The sequence below is a fragment of the Mobula birostris genome, chromosome 29 (assembly GCF_030028105.1).
Source record: "Mobula birostris isolate sMobBir1 chromosome 29, sMobBir1.hap1, whole genome shotgun sequence".
Lineage (NCBI taxonomy): Eukaryota > Metazoa > Chordata > Chondrichthyes > Myliobatiformes > Myliobatidae > Mobula > Mobula birostris.
Genome location: NC_092398.1, coordinates 27648963 through 27673598, shown reverse-complemented (window position 1 = coordinate 27673598; position 24636 = coordinate 27648963). Strand labels below are relative to the sequence as shown.

Sequence of the window (24636 nt, the reverse complement as noted above, 5' to 3'; positions counted from 1 at the left end):
TATTAAGGCGCTTAAGCTAAGGAACCTTTAGGAGGCAGTGATCATAATATGATTGAATTTGTACTGCAGTTTGAGAGGGAGAGGCTTAAGTCAGATGTATTTGTATCACAATGGAATAAAGGGGATTACAGAGGCATGTGAGAGGAGCTTGCCCAAGTGGATTGGAGGGGAATACTGGCAGGGATGATGGCAGAGCCGAGGTGACTGACACCGTCGCTGACAAGAGAAGGTAAGGACTGCATAAAAGCCAAGGAAAAGGCATATAATGTAGCAAAAGTGATTGAGAAGTTTTTAAAATCCAACAAAGGCAACTAAAAAAAGTCATAAGGAGGGAAAAGATGCTAAAAGCTTTTCAGTTATATAAAGAGTTAGAAGTTGAGAGTTGATATCGGAGCACTGGAAAATGATGCTGGTGAGGTAGTAATGAGGGACAAATAAATGGTGGATGAATTAAATAAGTACTTTTCATCAGTCTACAATGTGGAAGACGAGAGCAGTATGCTGGAGGTCCATGAGCGTCAGGGAGCGGGAGTGAGTGCTTTTTCTATTATAAAGGAAATAGTGCTCAGCAGGCTGAAAGGTCTTAAGGTGGATAAGTCACCAGGACCAGATGGACTGCATCCCAGAGTTCTGAAAGAGGTTGCTGAACAGATGCATTGGTTATGATCTTTCAAGAATCACTTAATTCTGGCATGGTTCCAGAGGACTGGAAGATTGCAAATGCAACTCCACTTTTTAAGAAGGGAGGAAGGCAAAAGAAAGGAAATTATAGGCCAGTTAGCCTAACCTCTATGGTTGGGAAAGCGTTGGAGTCCTTTATTAAGGATGAGGTTTTGGGGTGCTTGGAGACTAATGATAAAATAAATAAAAGTCAGCAATGTTTCTGTAAAGGGAAGTCTTGCTTGACAAATCTGTTGGAGTTCTTCGAGGAAGTTACAAGCAGGGTGGACAAAGGAGAGACAGTGGATGTCATTTAGATTTTCAGAAGGCATTTGATAAGGTGCCACACATAAGGTTGTTTAACAAGATAAAATCCCATGGCATTATAGGAAAGATACTGGCATGGATCTGCGGAATGGCTGACAGGCAGGAGGCAACGAGTGGCAAATAAGTTGGTCTTTTCTGGCTGGCTGCTTGTTGACTGTAAACTAAATGGGGAGTAAATACAAATATCAGAGGTGCAAAGGGATAATGCGGTAGATTGAGGCCAAGAGTCCATCTTATACAAAATGTCCGTTTAAGAGTCTCATAACGGTGGGGTGGAAGCTATTCTTGAGCTTGGTGTTACATGCTTTCAGGCTTTTGTACCTTCTGCCCAATTTGAGAGGGAGAAGAGAGAACGTCTGGGGGTTGGTGGGTCTTTGATGTGCTGAGCTGTGTCCATAATATAGTTTCGTATGGTTAATTCAACCCTGGGAGGAACTTGGAAGGGCAGGCTAGTTTGTTTTGACCAGTTGGACTGAAGGGCCTGTTTCATGCTCACAGATTATATGACTCTATTTAAGTCTTATAAACTTCTATGAGGTCTGTTCCCATGCTGTTCTGAGGATTCCAGAGTCACGCAGTTACGTGCAAGATGTTCTTAAACATATCACCTCATGTCTTTGTCCTGGCACAGGAATCAGCCTCCCTGAGGGTGTGGATCCATCCTTCCTCGCCGCCCTGCCTGAGGACATCCGCCGTGAGGTGCTGCAGAACCAGCTGGGGATAAGGCCCCCCAACCGTGCAGCAGCCACCGTCGCGGCCACGGCCGCAGCCGCTGCAGCTGCCGCCGCTGCCACCCTAGTAGGCAACCAGGGTGTCACCGAAGTTAGCCCTGAGTTCCTGGCTGCCCTTCCACCGGCTATACAAGAGGAGGTAGGAACCGCTTGTTTGGTTTGTTACAAGGGGAGGTTCACCAGGTTGCTGCCTGGATTAGAGAGCATGACCAAGATAGAGAAGCTTCAACACAGATCTGATGCTGGAAATCCAAAGTAACACACACAGCATGCCGGAGGAACTCAACAGGTCAGACCACATCGGTGGAGGGGAATAAACTATCAATGCTTCAGGCCGAGTCCTGATGAAGGGTCTCGGCCTGAATCGTCGACTGTTCATTCCTCTCCATTGAAGCTGCCTGTCCTGCTGAGTTCCGTCAGCATATTATGTCTAGGTTGTTTTTTTTTTCTGCAACACCAGAGCCTTAGGGCAGACCTGATCATATGTGACATGAGAGGTATGGATAGAGTAGACGTTCAGTATCTTTCCACCAGAGCAAGAATGTCTAATCCCAGAGAAGGAGAGTTTAAAGGAGGTGTGCAGAACAAGTTTTCTTATGCAGAAGGTGATGGGTGCCTGTCACGTACTGCTAGGGATGGTGGTGGACCTAGATAGGATACACATGTTCAGGAGGTTCTTAGATAGGCACATGGACGTTCATGGAATGGAGGGATCTGGCTTAGGAGATCAGTTAGGCATTTAATTATTAGTCTTATTAGTTAGGCACAACAGTGTGGGCTGAAAAGCCTGTTCCTGTACTATTCTATAATAGTCACATGTACCAAGATACAACGTCTTTTGTCTACACGCCATTCAGACAGATAAGTCCAGACATACTGTAAGTACATCAAGGTAGTAAGAAGGTAAATAGGATACAGAGTACCTTGTCACAAACGAGAAAATCTGCAGATGCTGGAAATCTGAGCAACACACACACAATTCTGGAGGAACTCAGCAGGCCAGGCAGCACCTATGGGGGATAAAAGTATAGTCGATGTTTCTGGCCAAAATGTTGACCGTACTTTTTTTTCTATAGATGTTGTTCCGTAAATGCTGAGTTCCTCCAGTATTTTGTGTGTGTTGCAGAGTATCTTGTTGCAGTTACAGAGAAAGTGCAGTGCGGGCTGGCAAAGTGCGAGGGCCACGATGAACTTGACTGGCAGAGTTCATCTGTTAGCGTATGCGAGGTCTGTTCAAGAGTCTGATAACAGTAGGGTCGAAGCTGTTCTTTATGTCTGGTGGCATGTGCACTTATGGTGTTTTATGTTGTCTACTCGATGGGAGAGGTGAAAAGATGGGTCTTTGATTATGTTGGCAGCTGGAAGTGGGAGGGGGCCTGCTTTTAATGGTGGACTGGGCTGCGTTAACAGCCATCTGCTTTCAGCACTTTTTCCTTGTTTATATCGGGGCTCAGTGGGGAGAGTCCCATCAACATGACCACGGTGGAGAGGGGCATTTGTCCATTCCGTACGGTAGTGAGGAAAAGTGCTGTGCTCACCTCAGAATCAGTCTTGTGAAATTTGTTGTCTTACAGCAGCAGTACAATGGAGAACAGTAAAATTACTGTACATTACAAAAATAGTGAGATGGATATGTCCATGAACCCATAAGAAATCTAATGGTGGAGAGATACAAGCTGTTCCTGAGTCACTGAGTGTTGGTCTTCAAATTTTTCTATCTTCTCCCTGATAGTAACCAGAAGGCACGAGCTGGATGTACCTTAATGACAGATGACAACTTTTAAAGGCATCATCTCTTGAAACTGTTCTCAATGGTGTTGAGGTGGCTGAACCTCTTTTCAATCCTACGCACTCGCTCTTGTGTCCAATCTCTCCAAGCCCTCCCTAATATTTAAAGACCTGTTTGCTCACCCTTCAGTTGCTTTTCTTCTAAAGAGATGGCACAGCCCGTCTGTTCATCTTTCTGTGGGGTTCACTTCCCCTTTGCGGTGTGGCAACCAGAAAGCTGTGCACTCAGCTGGCTTCAGCCTGGGCACAGCCCTCCCCACCATCGAGGACATTTTCTAAAATGCTGCCTCAAGGAGGCGATATTCATTGTCTTCCCTCATTACTACCATCAGCGAAGAGACGCAAGAGTCCGAGGGTGCACGTGCAATCTTTTAGAAACAGCTTTTTTCCCTCCGCCATCAGATTTCTCTTTTCCTTTGGCGTGTGGGTGTGTCCATGATGATGTCTTTTTCACGCCTTTTTACAAGGCGCGGAACGAGAGAGAGACCGTGTGGCGCGCCACTCCTCTCTCAGACATTTTCGCAGTATTTCCCTTTATCTTACGAGGTCAGGTGGCAATCTCGACACCCAACCCGGCACGGGTGGAAAGCGCACTCGGGAACGGACCCGACTGGTTTCGAACCGAAGAACCTCCGCTCCCGGGTCTGGCGCCAATGTCATTGCGCCACCAGCCGGCCCCCGCCATCAGATTTCTGAACCCATGAACACTACCTTGCTGTTCCTCTTTTCAGAGACATAGTCCTATAGCACAGAAACAAGCCCTTCATGCCATCCAGTCCATGCAACCTGGTCTTCTACCTAGTCCCAACAACCCACATCTACACCAGAGGCCTCCATACTTCTCATCCATGTAGCTATCCAGTCTTACCAAATGTAAAAACAACCCTTCATGCACCACCTCCACTGGCAGCCTGTTCCACATCACAGCACCCCCCTTCCCACCAACTAGGTCATAAACTTCTAGTTCTATTTACTTTTTTCCAGCACTATTGTGTTGAAAAATAGTTGTAGCCAAAGGGAAGAACACACACACGCATGCACACACACACACCCATGCGCAGAGCAGAGTTCAAGATTGAATCTGGGTCACTGGAGCTGCAAGGCAGCAGGGGTGGCGTGTATAACATGGTCACTGAAAGGCAAAGCACTGAGTTAGGAGGTGCTCCCTCTATCTTCTCTGCCCTTCCACCATCCCCTTGTTCTGCTCCCCCATTGAAGTAGCTACATCTCCGGGGCCCTCCATTTGCCCAAAGTGACCGCAGAGCATTCTTCAACATGAAAGCTCCTTCCAACTTTCAATAATTTTTTTGTGTTGCACTGTATTGCTGCTACAAAGCAACCAATTTCATTACATATTCATTTAGAGTTACATCACAGTTACAGGCCCTTCTGACCCAATGAGCCCGGGTCGCCCAGTTACACCCATGTGACCAATTAACCCACTAACCGTACATATTTGGGTGTGGAGGAAAACCAGAGCACCTGGAGAAACTCAAGCAGTCATGGGAGAACAACGGTACAGCAGTGTGAATTGAACCGAGTGGCTGGCATTATAATTGCGTTATGCTAACTGATGTGAAAGGTCCTTCCAACTTACAATATTCTTTACGTCTTGCACTGTACTGTTGCCTCAAAACAACAAATTTCACGACATACATCAGTGATAATAAGCGCAATTCCAATTCTGATTGAACAGTGGTGATCTGGCCAAGGTCTGATGACTCTCTGTGTGTGTGTGTGTGTGTGTGTGTGTGTGTGTGTGTGTATGTATGTATGTTGGTAGGTCCTGGCGCAGCAGAGGGTGGAGCAGCAGCGGAGGGAGCTCGCGCAGGCGGCCAACCCCGACACCCCTATGGACCCGGTAACCTTCATCCAGACCCTGCCTTCTGACCTGCGGCGGAGCGTGCTGGAGGATATGGAGGACAGCGTGCTGGCGGTGATGCCACCCGACATTGCGGCCGAGGCCCAGGCACTGCGCCGGGAGCAGGAAGCCCGGCAAAGGCAACTGATGCACGAGCGCCTGTTCAGCCATAGCAGCTCTTCGGCGCTGTCTGCCATCCTACGGAGCACAGGTATCCTTGCTCACACTACAGCCCTTCCTCGTGTCACAGATCTACACACTCCCCCGTCCTCTGCCACCCTACAGAACACAAGTACCCCTCCCCGCTCGCATCTCAGAGTGTCCTGTCACAGATCGCCCCCTCCTTGTGTCACAGCACCCCACTCACATCGCAGCCCTTTCCTGTATCTGGGGTCCTGTGGCCACAATTCACGTTTTCACCCCATACTAGACTGACCTGAGGGTAGAATCTCTTATCACAAATTCACTGGTATTGGCTACTCCCACTTGCTGAACTGTTCTGCTTGTTCACAGCTGTCAGGACCGAGAACTTTCTTGTGAACTTAGCTTTATCCAGAGGTACAGCACAGGAACAAGCTCTTCCGGTCCAACACAACATGCAACCCAGTTACACCCATAGGACCAATTAACTTACCAGGCATTACGCGTTTGGGATGTGGGAGGAAACCAGAGCACCCAGAGAAAACCCACGTGGTCACGGGGAGAACCTGCCAACTCCTTATAGACAGTGAGAGGGCTTGAACCCAGGTCGCTCCTGCTGTAATAGAGTTATGCTAGCCACTGTGCTACCGTGTTGGCTGCTTGTTGGGGCCATTCAGACCATCGTGTCTGTGCAATCTCTGAGCGATTCCATTCATTTCGCCTGATTTTCCCTGTAAGCGGTTCTCCCAGTGTTGGCATCGATGTCTTGCCCGGGAAGTGCCAGTTGTGCACATACGAGAGGCAATAATCTGCTACCCAGATGACCTACATGTTTTTGAGATGTGGGAGAACATCATCTGTTTACACAGATCCTATAGTGATATGCACAAGCGATTCTGCAGATGCTGCAAGTCTTAAGCAACACACACAAACATGCATGGTCTCTCGCACACAGCTGGAGTAAGCCAGTAAGACCGCCAGTGTCTATGCAGAGGGTAATCTGCCTGATTTGTTGAGTTCCTCCAGTATTTGTGTGTGTATGTGTCCCAATGATACCATTTATCCCTACACTGCTCTTAACTCTAACCTGTACCCCTTCCAGAACTGACCACGCAAAGAAAGTACAGATAATTGACTGTACGCAATGAACCTAGCAGGCAGACAAACACAGATGGCCACACACACGCAGTGTTGGACTGAAGGAGTGGATGTGTATAATGTCACTGAGGGAAGGTAAAACCTCTAAGGTGGGAGAGACTCCCTCCATTTGCTTAGTCCTCCTACCACCCCACTTGTTGACAGTCAGTTCTCCCCCTCAAGGGAGATAAAGCTTGGGACCTCTTTAGCATAAAGAGATCTATTTATCCAAACCAAGTGTCCACAGAGCCATGAAAGGTCCTTCCAACTTCTCATCATGTCAACAGCATTTCTCAAGATAACAGCAGAATTAGGCCATTAGTCCATCGAGTCTGCTCCACCAGTTGATCACAGCTGATCCATTTCCCTCTCAACCCTATTCTCCCCGCAACCCTGACTAATCAAGAACCTATCAATCTCTGCCTTAAATAATACTCAATGATTTGGCTTTCATAGCTGCTGGTGACAACAAATTGCACAGATCACTGCCCTCTGGCTAAAAATATCCCTCCTCATCCCTGTTCTAAATGGACGTCCCACTATTCTAAGGTTGTGCCCTCTGGTCCTAGACTCCCTCACTATTGAAAACATCCTCTCTATCCAATATCTAGGCCTTCCTGTATTCAATTAGTTTCAATGAGATTCTTCTTCTCACCATTCCCCATTCTTCTGAATTTCAGCGAGTACTACTCAGAGCTGTCACTCACTCCTCATAAAATAAGCCATTCTTTCCCGGAATCATTCTTGTAGTTTTGATTTTTCGGTAATCCTTAAGCTGAATCCACCCTGGCTGTGATAGAGTAGGAGAATAATTCATCACAGGAAAGGCCCTTCAGCCCATCTGGTCATTGCTAATCACAGCATCCTCATTTGCCCACGTTCAGTCCATAACTCTCCCTTTCATAAACTATCCAAATGCCTCTTAAGTATTACAATTGTACCTGCTTCAACCACTTCATTTGGCAGCTCGTTCCACATACTACTCTCCATAAAGAAGTCCCTTGTAAATCTTGTATCTATCCCCTCTAGTTTTGGGCTCCCCAACCCTGAGAGAAAAGACTGTAACTGTCCACCTTATTCATACCCCTCATGTTTTTATAAATTTGTGTGAAGTCTCCCCTCATTCTGTGCTTCAAGAAATAAAGATCCAGCTCACCCTAGAAATCAGGCCCTCTTGTCCTTGTAAATCTCGTCTGCACCCTCTCCAGCTTGACAACGATTTCCTGCAACAGGTGCCCAAAACCATAAACAGTACTCCCAAGTGCGGCCTCAACAGCGAGTTATATAACGTAACGTAATGTCCCCAAACACGCTGACTGATGAAGGCCCAATGTGGTGAATACTGCCTTCACCCTGATACCAAACAAGCCAGCCCTCTGAGGGTGCTACGATGCAGTCCCTACGCCAACCCAGTCCCACCCTCCTCAGCACCTCACACACCGTCCCTTCCTTGAGACTCCGGCCAGAAACTCGCGCTGAGGTAGGCGAAGATCCCTGACCTGCTGGCCTCTTATTGCCATAGGCTTCACCGGTCGCTTGGGCGGAAACAGAGGGGTGCAGTACACGCGCCTGGCCGTGCAGAGGAGCGGAACGTTCCAGTGGGGGAGTGGCACGCACAACAGGTACACCGAGCGCAACAGAATAGCACGGCGCCAGGCGAGCATCGGGGATTCGGAACGAGGCTCTGGTCCCAGCACAAGGCAAGGGTTTTGCCTGGGAGTGGGTCTTCAATCTCACTTGTTGCGGTCCTATGTACAGAGTACAGACAGTGAGGGGGATGGGGTGGATGGAGGCAGGGGTCAAAAGGAGCTGGGTGGCATAGTAACAGCTTGAACAGTCCAGCTGAATGTTACAGTCCGACAGGCATACGCTTGAATTACCCCCCCCCGGTCTCAGCTTCTTCCCACTCAGCCTGGCCTGCTAACCCTGACGTTCTACCCTCTTCCACCCCCCACTCCCACCACCAGCCTCTCTGCACCCTGGTGCCACTCACCCCTCTTCAAGGGGTGCAGCATTGCCTCTGCTCCTCAGAAGGCCCAGCATTTCGCCATCACTCCTCCCACCCGCCCACCTTTCTCCCTCTGCCCCCAACCCCACTGCTGCCCATTCTGTGCCCCTTCTCCACCTCTCCTCCATCCACCCTGTCTGCCCCCTTCCCTCTCCTCCTCTTCCTCCCCTCCCCACGCTACCCCAATGCCACTGTCATTGTTCCATCAGCCCAGCTTCTACCCGCCCCCCTCCCTGTCCCTAATTCTGCTGCTGGCCCTCTGGTGATCAGGCAGTGCTGTGACGGCTGGTGCAGCTGAGATTTTGTCAGTGCCAGTGACGTGGAACTTCAGCTTTATGCCAGAGACGTTCCTTTTCATTCAATGCAGAGAGGGATAGGGTTAAAAGGGGCTTCATCTGGTGATGAAGGGGTGGGACATTTTCTCAGCATACGGCCTGCCAGTTTTCCTGATGCAGGTTCTAAGGCAGACTGCAATTGCTGAGTTGATTGAACAAGCTTGGTGAGTTGGAACCTGCTTTACAAAGGGGACAGAGCCATATCAAACTGTTAACTCCTGAAAGGCACTTGAATAGTCTCTCCCCAGTTCATACAAGGCTAGCAGCAATTCAGGTTTTGGACAGGAATGCAACTGTGGAACTGGGCTCAGCCTGACCTGAGAGAATGCTAGAGAAGACTTGAAGATCTGACTTGATTTTTAATTTGAGAAGAGGAGGGTGTAGGCAGAAGGGCCACAGGGCACAAAGTCCTTACGTGGTTGTTGTAATGTTATGAAGCTGCCTCCTCAGTCTTTGCATTGACGTTGTCTTCTCTCCCCCCACTCCTCCTCCCCTGTCCCCACTCTCTTGCCATCCTCTCTCTCCCCCACCCCTCCCCAACCCCCACCGCAGAGCGTCGAGTAGCAGTAACGTGGAGAGCCTGCTGCGACTGCGGGGCCGCCTCCTGCTCGACCACGAGGCCCTGTCCTGCCTGCTTGTGCTGCTGTTTGTCGACGAGCCAAAGCTGAACACCAGCCGGCTGCACCGGGTGCTGCGGAACCTGTGCTACCACGCGCAGACGAGGGGCTGGGTCATCCGCAGCCTCCTCTCCATCCTGCAGCGCAGCAGTGAGAGTGAGCTCTGCGTTGAGACTCCTCGGCACACCGACGAGAAGGGAAAGCGAGCAGCCAAGGCCGGAGCCGGTTCGGCTGCCCATGAGCCCCGGCCCCTCGACCTCCTGCACAAGATGGAAGCCAAGACCACCAGCCAGCTGTCCTGGCTGTCTGTCTCCATGGACGCTGCCCTGGGCTGCCGCACCAACATCTTCCAGATCCAGCGTTCAGGCGGCCGCAAGCACTCAGAGAGGCACGTCGGCTGCGGATCGACCGTTCACATCCACCCACAGGCTGCTCCTGTGGTCTGCCGCCACGTGCTCGACACCCTGATACAGCTGGCAAAGGTGAGCACCAGAGTGGGAGGGTCAGCAGGTGGAGGCGTAAGGGTTTGGAATCGCTGTGGAAGGCTTCAATCAGTCCTGACGAAGGGTCTCGGCCCGAAACGTCGTCTGTACCTCTTCCTAGAGATGCTGCCTGGCCTGCTGCATTCACCTGCAACTTTGATGTGTGTTGCTTGAATTTCCAGCATCTGCAGATTTCCTCGTGTTTTCAATCAGTGGGGGCTTGTTTCAGGAAAGCACAGACTGTGGGGGCTTTGGAGCAGTCATGGCTAAGAGTCACCAAGCTGTCTGCAATTTCTCACCTAACACCTGCGAGTTTGGACTCCTCCCCCTCCCTCCTCCTCTTTATCTTGACTTCCTTTCAAGTCAAGCCAAAATGTCAACTGCCTGACCTGCTGAGTTTCTCTGGTATTTACTGTACGTTGTTACAGATTTCCAGAATCTGTTTCTGAGCAGCATCTGTGGGGAGGTGAGGAAAAGGAATTGTTTGCACTTTGGGTTGAGACCCTGCACCTGTTGTTTCTCCGCCCCCCCCCCCACCCTTCTGAACCGCTATGTGCCCTATCATATGACTTGGGTGGTCATGGTCTATCCATGCTCAAGATTGTTCTGACAAATTTTGTACAGAAGTGGTTTGCCGCTTTCTGCGCAGTGTGTTTACAAGACAGGTGCCCAGCCATTATCAATACTCTTCAGAGATTGTCTGCCTGGCGTCAGTGGTCACACAACCAGGAATGTGATCTGTACCGGCTGTTCATACGACCATCCACCACCTGCTCCCGTGGCTTCACATGACCCTGATCGGGGGCTAAGCAGGTGCTACATCTTATCCAAAGGTGACCTACAGGTTAGCAGAGGGAAGGAGCACCTTACACCTCCTTTGGTAGAGACAAATCTCCACCCCTCCACCCACCTATGCCACTGTAACAAAAGTCTAAAGTTCCTTCCTTGTTCTTTTCCAAGGTGTACTCACTAGCCACGGGGACACTGTACGGGCATTAAGGGTTAACAAAACTGTTAGAATTATGTAGAAGCTACTTGCTAACTACTTTTAAAAAGCTGCAGGATAGAACACAAAGAATACTCATCACCCAGTCAGTGAACTGATCCACACAGCCACTGCAGATGTTCCCTCTCACCCTCCCTGTAAGTCTGCTCCTTAAGTCATTAACTCCAACCTAATGTGAGAGTTGCCCCCGCCCCTTTTTTATACCCTTAAAGCCTCTTATCCCAGTACTTTTCCATGCTGCCAGGTGGTACCCTCTTATCTCAATGATCAAAGTAAATTTATTATCAAATCACATACGAATATGTCACCATAAACAACCCTGAGATTCATTTTCTTGCAGGCATTTACAGTAGAACAACGAAATACAATAGAGTTGATGCAAAACTACACACAAAAACTAACAACCAATGCGCAAATATAAACAGAGCATAATATTAAATAAATAATTCTGAGACTCTTGTGTTGTAGAGTCCTTGAAGGTAAGTCTGTAGGTTATGGAATGCGTGGGTGAGTGAAGTTATCCACACCGGTTCAGGAGCCTGATGGTTGAAGGGTAGTAACTGCTCCTGAACCTGATGGTGTGGCTCTGAAGGCTCCTGTATCTCCTCCTCGATGGCAGCAGCGAGAAGAGATCATGGCCTGGCTGGTGGGGTTCCTTGATGGATGCTGCTTTCTTGTGACAGTGCTCATTGTAGATATGCTCAATGGTGGGGTGGGCTTTTCCTAAGATGAACTGGATTGTATCCACCAGTTCTTAGATCTATTGTGATCTTTCGGCCAGGACACAATTTAAAAATGCGGTAAAACACGATTTCCACTGTCATTAAGCGGCCAAGTTGTCCTTACAGCTTGTCAATTTCTTAAGCCCAAACATAGTAGGCTGGGGAAAGGGAAGGAAAATGATATAATGCACACAGAGCAGTATGAGACAAATCTATAATTTCTCTCCCAGCCAAGATGAGCAGATATAGAAGTCCATTCCTGAAGTTACGTTACTGTCCAAACTTTTTCACGTACAAAGGGGCAATTAAATGTCACTTTTAGAAGATTTAATTCCTGGTGAAGAGTCTCAAGCCAAAACTTCAGATCTTCATTTCTCTCTATAAATGCTGCCTGACCTGCTGGATTTCTCCAGCATTATGTGTGTGCTACTGCAGAACCTCTTCTGTTTAGAAGATTTAATTCTCTCCTTGCAGGTGGAATTGCAAAATACATTTTTATCACAGTAACGCACACAATGCTGGAGTAACTCTGCAGGTCAGGCAACATCTGTGGGAAGGAAGAAACAATTGACATTTCTGGCCGATGCCCTTCATCGGGACTGGAGAAGAAGGTGGTGGAGGGTGGAGTGGAGACATGGCAATAATAAATTTGACTATTTCTCACTGACTATTCGATCATTTTGTTCCAGGTGTTCCCAAGCCACTTCACGCAGCAGAAGGCCAAAGAGACGAGTATCGAAACGGACAAGGAGAAGCTGAGCAAGCAGCCTGTGACCAGCCCGTGCCTCGGCCAACCGGCAGGTGGAGGTGGAGGAGGAGGAGGAGGGGGCAGCACTGGTGGTACCAACGCAGGCATTTCCACGGACTTTTGGGACTTGCTTGTCAAGCTCGACAACATGAACGTCAGCCGTAAGGGCAAGACGTCGGTCAAGGCCACGCCAGCGTCCACCAGCGAAGGGGAGAGCAGCCAAGGCAGCCTGGAGTCGTCGCCCCTGGGCCAGCTGATGAACATGCTCTCGCATCCCGTCATCCGCCGTAGCTCGCTGCTGACCGAGAAGCTGCTGAGACTCCTCTCGCTCATCTCCATCGCCCTGCCAGACAAGGCGGCCGAGGTGGCGGCCAACCATGGCGCCGCAGCTGAGGTCACCCTGGCCGGTTCCCTCACCTGTAAGTGGTCAAGCTCATGCCTTTACAGCGCAGAAACAGGCCATTCAACCCATTCAGTCCTTGCTGAACTTTAATTCTGCCTAGTCCCATAGGCCTCCGGACCTCGCCCATCCCTGTGCTTATCCAAGCTACTTTTAAGTGTTGAAATCAAATCCACGTCCACCAATTCCACTGGGGCATATTCCACACTTGCACTAGCCTCTCAGTGAAGACGTTCCCCATCAGATTCCCCTTCAATATTTCACCCTTCACCCTCAACCTATGACCTTTAGTTCTCGTCTCACCCACCGTCAGTAGAAAGAGCCTTCTTGCATTTACCCTGTTAGATTATGAGAACACTCAGTCCTCTTTTATTGTCATTTAGAAATGCATACATGCATTAAGAAATGATACAGTGTTTCTCCAGAGTGGTATCACAGAAAACAGGACAAACCAAAGACTAACACTGACAGAACTACATAATTATAACATATAGTTACAGCAGTGCAAAGCAATACCATAATTTGATGAAGAACAAACCATGGGCATGGTAAAAAAAAAAGTCTCAAAGTCCCCGCATCGATCGACTCCCGAGTCCCAGATAGCGGCTGCAAAAAGGAGAAACTCCCTGCCATAAACCTCCAGGCACCGTCAACTTGCCAGTGCCTTGGAAGCAGCCGACCACAGCTGACACTGAGTCCGTCCGTCAGAAAACTTTGAGCCTCTGACCAGCCCCTCCAATACAGCCTCCCGAGCGTCTTCGACCTAGCCCCGGCCGCTGAAACAAGCAAAGCCGAGGATTCGGGGCCTTCTGCTTCGGAGATTCCAGTTACCACACAGTAGCAGCGACAGCGAAGCGGGCATTTCAGAAGTTTTCCAGATGTTCCTCCTTACTCTCACGTCCGTCTCCATCAAATCAGAATTATGCACGGTCCCCTCCTTGACAGATTACAGATATCATTCACTGGAGAGGCCACGCGCGCTGCCATTGCACCGCCATCTTCTCCTCCTCCTCAGTACATTTCATCCATTTTTATATCACCATTAAATTTCCCAGGAATGAAGTCCTAACATATTCAGCCTTTCCTTATAATTCCCTAAACTTCTGAATGTTGCCCTTGCCCTCAGGCTATGCCGTCTAGCTGTAGCCTGTGCCCTGTTCTTACCAGGAGGGAGAGGTTTCTGGAGCTGGCCTGAAGTTCTGTCATACTGTGGAGATGTTCAAGGCATGAAGTGTATCTGTTTGTAGGTGGGGGCGAAATAGTTGACAGATCTGGGAGCTACTTATCCAATGCAGAGTTCTGTCAGCTAGTACATCACATCAGAGAGCTCAGGTGGAGAATATTCTGGAGAGCAGTCCTGTGCTTGTAGGTTTTTAAGGTCTGCATTTCACCTGTAGCGATTTTTAATCTCTTAAATTTCCCCCGACATCCACTGCAGTAAGCAGAATCTCCTGGTGACCACCTATTTCAATTTTACTTCCCGTTTCCATTCCGTCGTATCTGTCCATGGCTTCCTCTACACCGAGGTTGTGTTGGAGGAGCAACTCCTCATTTTCCGTCAGCGTAGCCACCAACATGAGTGTGAGCATTAATTTCTCTAACTTCTGGTAGTACCTCCCCCGCTCTCCTCTTTTTACATTCCTCATTCTGGTGATTGTCTCACCCCTTCTTCCCCGCCCATTACCTCCTTCCGGTTTCCCTCCTCATTCCCTTCCTCCCATGGTTCACTGTCCTGTCCTATCAGATTCCTCCTTCAGCCCTTTACTTGTTCCACCTATCACCTCCTAGCTTTTCACTTCATTCCCTCTTTCCCCCACTCACCTACTGTATTTTCCCCCTCACCTGGTCTCACCTATCACCTGCCAGCTTGTATCCCTTCCATGACTCCACCACCTTATTCTGGCTTCTGCCGTCTTTCTTTCCAGTTCTGATGAAGGGTCTCAACTGCAAAACATTAATTGTGTATTTCCCTTCCATAAATGCCGCTGACCTGAGTTCCTTCAGTATTTTGTGCGTGTAGCTCCAATTCCAAGGGCCTATTGCTGTGCTGTATCTCTAGATAAATTAATTTTAGTGCATTCAACTCTTCCTATGACATCTTCCATATCAGCTGGCCTGGAAATTGGGATAAAGGGCCATGACCTCTAGACAGATGGGTAACTGAGGAGCTTCATTTTGTGCCTCCTGCTCATCAAACTAACCTCACTTTCATTCTTTGCAGCAACTCCAAAAGCCACAAAATCTCCAGCAAAGGCCCCGTCAGAAGGGACGGTGAGTGTCAACGACAGCAAGGTGCAGAATTCTGGCCTGACGGAGAAACAGCTGCAACTCTCTGTGGAGGTAATGTGACCTCTAGCTTCATTGTAACCCTTGGCTGCCACTAAACAAGCTTCATCACTTGCTGAGCTTTTCATTTCTGCCTTGTACTCATTGGCCACTTTATTACATACAGGAGTTGAACCCAGCTCTTCCGCACACCACGTTGTAACGTGTGGTTATTTGAGATACTGTCGCCTTCCTGTCAGCTTGAACCAGTCTGGTCATTCTCCTGTAACCTCTCTCATTAACAAAGTGTTTTCACCCACAGGACTGCCACTCAGTATATGTTACTCAAACCACTCCATCTGGCACCAATAATCATTCCGTGGTTAAAGTCACTTAGATCACATTTCTTCCATATTCTGATGTTTGGTCTGAACAACAACTGAAGCTCCTGAACATGTCTGGATGCTTTGATGCATTGGGTTGCTGCCACATGGTTGGCTGATTAGATATTTGCATTAATGAGCGGCTGTACAGGAGTACAAGTGGTCACTCGGTGTACACTTGAAGTGCATGAACTCCTCCTGAGCATCCAGTGCCCCTTCCTGGTTCAATTCCTGCCGCTATCTGTAAGGAACTTGCGTTTCTCCCCTTGAACACGTGAGTTTCCTCCGGGTACTCCACGTTCCAAAGACGTTCCGGTTAGGTTGAGTAAGTTGTGGGCATGCTGTGTTGGCACCGTAAGCATGGCAACATTTGCGGGCTGCCCCCAGCGTAAACTTCAGGCTGTGTTGGTCATTTTGATGTGTGTGTGACAAATAAAGCTAATCCCTTTATAAAATATATATAGGCTACATCATATAGTGTTACAGTAACATAGAAAGTGTAAGGGCCTGAGTGAGGTCAACTAGGAGACTGAGATTATCTTGAACCTATGAGAGGTGTGTTTAAGTCTTTGATGATAGGGTTAAAAACTGTCTGTGAGCTTGGTTATTTCCTTGGCACCCAGACAGATCATTCCACATCTAAGTACATGGAGCTATACCAAGGGGAAAAAACACAATGCAGAATGTAGTATTGTAGGTACAGAGAAAATGCAGTACAGGTGGACAATAAGATGTGAGGGGCCTGATGAACTGATAGGTGAAGGATTCACCTTTTAATATGCAAGAGGTCTGATAACAGTGGGATAGAAGCTGAACTTGAACCTGGTGTTGCATCTCGCAGGTTTTTATTCTCTTCTGCCTGACAGGAGGGAGACTGAGAGAATATGTCCGGGGTGAGTGAGCTCCTTAATAATGTTGGCTGATTTCCCGAAGCAGCAGGAAGTGCAGACAGAGCCAGTGGAGGGGAGGTTCATTTGTGTAATGGGCTAGACGTCTAAGGTCTTAGGATTAGGGTTAGTGAGCCGTGGGAATGCTCTGTTGGCCAGGAAGTGTGGCGACACTTGTGCACTGCTCCCCAGCACATCCTCAGCCTGTCTTGGTTGTTGAAGCAAATGACGCATTTCACTGTATGTTCTGATGAGACACACAAAGCTAATTTTATAAATCTTTTGTGTTCTCTTTGTCAAATGTCCAGCGATCAATTCTCATCCTCCCCTCTCGTTTCTGTTCACTTTAACCCGTCCCCTGCTCAAAAGGAATCAGTCTGTCAGTTCCTCCCTCCCCGGGGACCTCGTTGCTGACTTCACTCTGGCTCCTGATGGGCATGTTGTTGATGTGTCCGGGCTGGTTGATATGTAAACCATTTGTATCTCCCATCTATGACTCTCCCTCTGTGCTGTGTGACAGGTGTTGACCTCCCACTCGTGTTCAGAAGAGGGTCTGGAGGACGCGGCGAACATTCTGCTTCAGCTGTCCAGAGGGGAGCCAGGGACCCGGGACACTGTCCTAAAGCTGCTGTTGAGTGGAGCTCGTCAGCTGGGATATACACTGTGTCAGCAGATAGGTACCTACCTCTCTTCTACACGCTAGTCAGCAAGGGAGTACATGCACAACGCCTCCCATGCCCAGCAAAGTAGAAAACAGAACACAGGACAGTACAAGCCCTTCAACCTTATAACCTGCTCTGAGATCAATCTAACTCTTCCCTCCTCCATTTTTATTTTGTCCAAGTGGCTTTCTGCGAGCCTTTTAAATGCCCCAATGTATCTGCCTCTACCATCAACCCTGGCAGGGCGTTCCACACATCCGCCACTCTGTGTTAGGAAAAAAAAAACAACTTGCCTCTGACATTCCCACACACCCCCACCCAATATTTTCCTCCAATCACCTTAAAATGATGCCCTCTCATAACAGCCATTCCACCCTCGAGAAAAGTGTCTGGCTGTCCACTCTCAGAATCGAATTGCCTTTGAGTATTTGCTTCTTTTCCCAGTTTATTTAATCCTCCCCACTTGTGATGCAGAGGGTAGATACGCTGCTTCACAGCTCTGGAAACCCGGGTCTGATCCGTGTGTGTCTGCACATTCTCCCTGTGATCCCCATGTGGGTTTCCTCCAGTACTTCCATGTCCCAGAGGCATGTGGGGCTGGTAGATTAATTGGCCGTTGGTACATGGGTGATGAGTAAACTCTTGGGGGTTTGTAGGGAGAATGAAATGAGATGAGAATAAACAGGTGCTTGATGCTTGGCATGAGTAGAAGGCCTTGTCTGCACACTCAATAGCAAATTTATGCTTAAAAGTTCTCATTGTTATAGCTAAGTTCACTAAGTAATTTAGACTACAGTTCCCACATAAGATGTTGCCGGAACTTGAAGACCTAAGTTACAGAGAAAGATTGAATAGGCTAACAGTTTATGCCCTGGAGTTTAGGAGAATAAGAGGAGATTTGATAGAAGTATACAAAATTGGGAGGGATATAGATAGGGTTTTTTGCCACTGAAGTTGGGTGAAACTAGATCTCGAGGTCATTGGTTAAGATGCATATACACTCACACCCCAGCTCAGGATTGAACCCGGGTCTCTGGAGCTCTGGAGCTGTGGAGCATCGGTTGTACACCTCTGTTCTGCCCTCTGTATCAGGTTAAGTTGCATGTGATAATCTGCTGAAAGATCACACTTTTCACCTCCAGTTCCAGTCTCACCCAAACTTAATTTGCATTTATCTTGCATTTGTACCTTATTATTTAGTATACCTCTGTCAATTTTCCCCTCACTCTGCTACGTTCCAGGGAGTTAAAGTCCTAAGCTATTCAACCTTACCTATAACTCGCGTCAAGTCCCAGCAACATTTTTGTAAATTTTCTCTCTACTCTTTCAGTATTACTGATATCTTTTCTTCAGGTCGCTGACCAGCACTGTCTCATAGAACATCAGAATAACATCTCAACTCCAGCACCCAGTGCTTTGATTCTTAAATTGGCTTAACTTTAGATTCAGGTTGATCTCCAAAAGGGGCTTTGAAACAACTTGAATAACGGATCACTAGTTCATTTGAGACTACCTGATGTTTTCAAGTGCTGAGAAGTTTTCTTCTGGGTTTATTTCCTTGGAGTTGTCCAGAGTTTGAGGGTGGCTTGTGACCCAGTGGGCTGCCACTTGAAAGGTCTGTACATTTCATCCCACTTTAAAAAAAGGTTCAAAGTAAATTTATTACCAAAGTCACTATAGACTACCCTGACATTCGTTTTCCTGCAAGCATTCACAGTAGAACAAAGAAATGAAAAACACACAATGACTGACAATCAATGTGCAAAAGAGGATGTTCCATGCAAATATGTACAAGAAAAATAGTAATAGTAAATAATTAACACTGATAAACACTCACAGCATCGGTAGAGTTTCTTTTGTTTGTGATTAACACTGAGAACATGTGAAAGTGAGTCTGTAAGTTGTGGAATCTGTTCAGAGTTGAGGTGAGCAAATTTATCCACACTGATTCAAGAACCTGGTCATGTGAGCAATAAGACTCCTGTACCACCTTCCTGGTGGCAGCATCGAGAAGAGAGCATGATCTGGATGGTGGCGGGGTCCTTGATGGCTGCTGCTTTCTTGTGGCAGTGCTCCTTGCAGATGTGCTCAATGCTGGGGAGGGCTTTTCCTGTGATCCACTACATTTTTAAGCTTTTCTGTTCTTGAGCATTGGTGTTTCTATACCAGGCTGTGAAGCATCCAGTCAGAATACTGTGCACCTGTAGTGGTTTGTCAAAAGTTACAGATGACACTGCAATTTTTTCCTTTCAATTAAATTTTAATATTCCCATTAATATTGCAACCTTCACTTTTTGTAAAGTTGGAACTGGATCGGACCAAGTTGTCTAACGCTGCGATCTTGCATCCCTTGTGCCTAGGTACTTTATTGGCCGAGCTGCGGGAATACAACCTGGACCAGGAGAGGAGGGCGCAGTCGGACAACCAGTCGCCTGAAGGCACACCAGACGAGCACCCCCAGCTCACCAAGCTGAAAGGCAAGATGCAGAGCAGGTAAGGGCTTGCCATCGGGTTGACCCCCCCCCCCCCCTGCGTGGGAGCTGGCTCCTACCTCACAGAGCCACCGCCTGTTAAAGACACCCATGGGTGAAGATCAGGTAAAGCTTTTCCTGCCAGCTGCTGCTTGAGTCCAGACAAATTAATGATTGGGATTTATCTATTAATCACATGTACATGGAAGGAGACAGTGACATGAGTTGTTTGTGTTACCAAACAACACAACCTGAGAGTGTGCTAAGGGCAGCCTGCAAGTGTCACCCCACAATGTTCAGTAGATCTACCAAAACCAACAACAGTAAAACAAGACCCTTTCCCACTCCCTCACTCAGACAGGCCTTCGACCTCAGTCACAGAAAGAACATGCAGGGCACTTTATAGACAGTGGTGGGAATTGAATCCCGATAACTGGCGCTGTTAGCGTCACGCCAGCCGCCCATCTCCATGTCTACGCTGGCTCCATTTGTCCATCATCCTCCTCTGTCCACCAATCACCCGCTGACCCTTGTCTAACCACTCCTCCCTCTCCTCTTAAAACTGCCTGCCTACCCTCCTCTGAATCTCTGGAGTGTATTGATAATGGCTGGGGTTGCCTGTCTTGTAAAGGCACTGCCCAGAGGAAGGCAATGGGAAACCACTTCTGTCGATAAGACAGTGATTGTCTACGTCATACATGATGATGATGATGATGATGATCTACCCTCCTGACGTGGAGTTTCAATCCAAAATGTCAGGTGCTCCCTCACCCTGCTGAGTCCCTTCAGCACTGTACCCCCCACATCCTTTGCTTTGGTGGTGGATGGCTCCAACTAAACATACTGAGAAAAATTGAGGGAGCTTTGACTCTTGAGAATCATGTAGTCATTCACGGGAGCCTTCTACAGGTTTTACCCACACGATTACAGGGAGAGCGTGCAAACCACGCACAGGCAGCATCAGAGGTCAGGATTGAACCCAGGTCTCCAGTGAGGCAGCATCTCCATGCTGGTGGCATTCGCCAGGCGGTGGAATACGAGCTGCCCTGTCCTCCTCCTTCCTTGTACTCCCCGCCCTCAGGGGAGAGTGGGGGTGGTGGTCCCTTTCTCCTTGGGGTAGTCGGCACGTAGTATGTCAACGGCTCCTTCCTACAGCTACAGAACCAGCAAGGAGGAAGTTTTAAGGCATCAAATTCACTCGGACTATCTGGCACCTATTTACGCCCAACCTGCATTCCCAACAGCTCCACCAGCCCCCCCAGGTCCTTCCCCTCACCCTACGCGCAGGGGAGCAATTCACACTGAAGGAAGGGACGAGCTTCAGCCGGTTTTGAATCCGCCTGGTTTTCTTCCCCTACCCCAGGTTTGACACTGCGGAGAACGTGGTCATCGTGGCCTCCCACAAGCGCCCACTGGGCGGCCGGGAGCTCCAGCTGCCCTCCATGTCGATGTTGACGTCCAAGACCTCCACGCAGAAGTTCTTCCTCCGCATCCTGCAAGTCATCATTCAGCTGAGAGATGCCACCCGCCGGGCACACAAGAAGGCCAAACAGACGGGAAGACTAGGTATGAGCGACAGGGTGGTGGGTCCACCCGCCCTCAGGGATCAGTTGCCAGGTTCCCTCCGAGCCTCTGCCCTGTCTGTGCTGAGACCAAGACCCTGTCATGGACTGGGTGGGTAGGGAGAGTGCTTCATCGAACAGCTTCGCTCCATCTACCATTACAGATGGGAGTTCCCAGTGGCCACCCATTTTAATTCTGCTTTCCATTCCCATTCTGACATTTGGTCCATAGCCACTTCTACTACCACTATAAGGCCACTCTCAGGTTAGAGCAACAACACATCGTATTCCATCTGGGTAGCTCCAACCTGATAGCACGAGTATTAATCTCTTTAGCTTCTGGTAATTGTGCCCCCAACCCTTCTCTTTTTTTCCCATTCCTCATTTTGGCTCCCCTCTCACCTTTCCCCTTTTCTCCCCTGCCCATCACCTCCCTCTGGTTTCCCCCTTCCTCCTTCCCTTTCTCCCATGGCCCATTCTCCTCTCCTATCAAATTCCTCCTTCAGCCCTTCTGCACCTCTCGTCTTTCAGCTTCTCACTTCACCTCCCTCCCCACCCACCCACCATTCTTCTCATCTCCCACCATGTACTCCTCTTCCATCCACCCCCCACCTTATTCTGTCGTCTTCCCCATTCCTTTTCAGTCCTGATGGAGGGTCTCAGCCCAGAATGTTGGCTGCTTATTCCCCTTGGTTCCTCCAGTGCCTTGTGTGTTGATCTGTCTCTGCTGAGCCTTTACGAAGTAGATCTCTCTCTCTCGTTCATGGAATCTGAAAGCTGGAAGGGGTTGGAATCATTAGAGGGTACTACTTCTTTGAAATCCTGTACCAAGGGAGCCGTAGGGGATGGCTTATTGAATGCACGCGGAGATGAGGTAGGCAGATTTAGGTTCTCCAGTAGACCACAACAGTTTTACAAGACGTTGGTGATGCTGCAGTTCAGATATTGTGCTCACTTATGGTCACCTGCTGCAGGAAAGAAGTTATCCTGGAAGGAGTGCAAGGATGTTGCCAACGCTAAGTTTTGGGGAAAGGGTGAGCAGGTTGGGACTTTTTGTTTGGAGCTAAGGAGACCGAGGAGTAATCTTATAGAGGTGTATAAAATGATGAGGGGCATGGAGTCAATATGTGCTCTCTCTCTCTCTCTCTCCACATGCATTCGCACACTCACTCACACGCAGAGCTGGAGGCTCGGACCAAATCCGTGCCACTGGTGCTGAGAGACAGTGACTCCACCCTCTACGTCACTGGTGTTGGTCTTGTCTTTGCTACCATTGCACTTGCCTACTGACTGCCGTGGTACACTTGCCAGAACCAGTAAGGGAGCATGTTAGGAACACAGTGCGATTGTCAGGGCTGTTGAGGAGGGGCTAGAGGGCTCTAGTATTGATGTTCATAGCACCATCTCTCACCTCCTCCCCACTGGCCTCCCCCTAAGAAAATTACCCCAACCAGTCCACAACCTCCACTTCACTCCAGCCTCTTTTCATCCCTGTCCCTTTCCAGTCCTTTCTCCGTCTTGTTAGTCTAGCCTTGTCTACCCTTTGTTTGGGATTCTGCATGCATGTCCTGCCACCAGCCCAAGGTGGTCTGGAACATGCCTATCACCCTTGCATTTGCCAGAGACCTGTGCAGACACGGAGCGAGATCTCATTCCTTTGCGAGTTACCCATGGGTGGCCGTGGAGTGCAGGTCTCTTCCCTTTCCAATTTCTCAAAGTGGTGGCTTGCTCAGTTACATTATGACCACTGATTTCTTTTTGCTGTCTATTTTGGTGAGTTCTAGCTGTCCGACCCTTTTCAAATAAATGTTTTGTAAGGTATTTGAGGACCAGATTAGAGGAGATGCAAACAGCAGCAGGATTATATTGTTTCAATATAACATTCCAGTGAGATCCACTTGACTTATGAGCACCCTTGCATCCGAGCAAGTTCCCAAAATGTTACTGAATTTGAAAGTCCAGCATAGGAACATGCATTCATTGCTACAATCAGCAGAAATCGTTTCCTCTCTTCTGCTGAGGTGGTGGATGTGGATCAGTTGCAGCATTTGAGAGAAGTTTTGGAAAGGTACATGGATGAGAGGGGTACAAACAGCTGTTGTTCTGTGCGTGGAGAAGCAGCTCGGCAGAGAAACAGGTTGGCCCATCTAGGCCAATGGGCCTTTTTCTGCGCTGCAGTGCTCCATGACCCTTTACGTCTAAGAATTGTTCTGATCTTGATCTTGGTGGCAATCACTGCAAAACCATGGAGATGCTGTTCCCAGGTTTCAAATGCCCAACTTAAGAGTAAGTTATTAAATTGAAAAGTCCAGCAGAGGCACATTCAATTCTATGATCAGCCGATCTTGATGCCAAACATTACAATACCGTGGATTAAAGGTAACAGCAAAAAATAAAGTTCTTCTATTTTTCACCTTAATTGGCTTAATGGATATATGCAGAAGCAACAGAACTCTTGTTGCAGAAAATGGTCTGTACTAGGAAAAGGCCAATCTTTTTTTTAAATTCCATCTTATCTGTCTATCTGTGTATTGATCTATTCCTCCGTGTAGCTTATCTATTTGGAGGTACATAGTAGAACAAGCCCTTCCAGCCTAAAGAACTGCACCAGTCAGCAAACCATCTGCTTAACCCTCATCTAATCACAGGACAATATACAATAACCAATTAACCTACTAACCGATACATCTTTGGTTCACGGGGAGAACATACAAATTCCTTATAGGCGACGCTAGAACTGAACTCCAAAAAGCCTGGAGCTGTAGTGGCATTGCACTTGCTCCCGTGCTACCATGGTAGGGGTATCAGAAACAAGGGAGCAGACGTTTAGGTTAAGAGAGAAGGGTTTGAAAGAGGAACTGAGAGGTAATTGTTTTACCCATGGGTGATATCTGTTACATGGTCATTGCAATTAAGAGATTTGTAGGTAAGGCATATTCCTAACACAATTACAGTAGGTGGGCAAATGGGCTGAAAGGCTTGTCTCAGAGGCATGCGATTCTCTGACCGGTCTCTCTCTCCCCCCCTCTTTTGTCCCCTCCCCTCTGCAGGGACCTCGGCACTGGGCTCTGCGAGCAGCATCCAGGCCGCCGTGAGGCAGCTGGAGGCAGAGGCTGACGCCATCATACAAATGGTACGTGAGGGCCAACGTGCCAGAAGACAACAGCAATCAGCCATGGTTAGCATGATGCCTGTGCCGCTTGCAGGGCACTTGTGGATTTTATTTTACCTCTGTTTAATTTTTCTTCCATGTATCCTTTATGCATGCTTCTCTTTTTCAATCCCTCTCTAAGTTTAACTCCTTTCATCGTTACCAATGGTGGCCACTAACCTTGCTCGGACGTCTCCTGGCGGTCGACTCCCAGGGTTCGTGCCCCCAACCCTCTGCTCTCCGCCTTTGCTTATTGCATCTTGCTTGCAGAGAACAGACTGAGTGCCCTTTG

The 24636-nt window shown here is 48.5% G+C and overlaps 1 protein-coding gene across 10 annotated transcripts in view; it reads left to right on the top strand.

Annotated features, from left to right (window-relative positions):
- The window catches only part of huwe1 (HECT, UBA and WWE domain containing E3 ubiquitin protein ligase 1), a 279725-nt gene that overhangs the window by 225055 nt on the left and 30034 nt on the right, over positions 1-24636 (top strand). For 9 of the 10 annotated variants that reach the window (XM_072246462.1, XM_072246465.1, XM_072246460.1 and 6 more), the window contains 10 exons: positions 1619-1857; positions 5290-5578; positions 8168-8267; positions 9541-10087; positions 12505-12982; positions 15185-15303; positions 17019-17179; positions 19525-19653; positions 20995-21197; positions 24244-24371. In XM_072246462.1, the coding sequence (XP_072102563.1) occupies positions 1619-1857; positions 5290-5578; positions 8168-8267; positions 9541-10087; positions 12505-12982; positions 15185-15303; positions 17019-17179; positions 19525-19653; positions 20995-21197; positions 24244-24371 (2393 nt within the window). The remainder of the gene's footprint in view (positions 1-1618; positions 1858-5289; positions 5579-8167; positions 8268-9540; positions 10088-12504; positions 12983-15184; positions 15304-17018; positions 17180-19524; positions 19654-20994; positions 21198-24243; positions 24372-24636) is intronic. The other variant, XM_072246461.1, reaches the window with a different exon arrangement.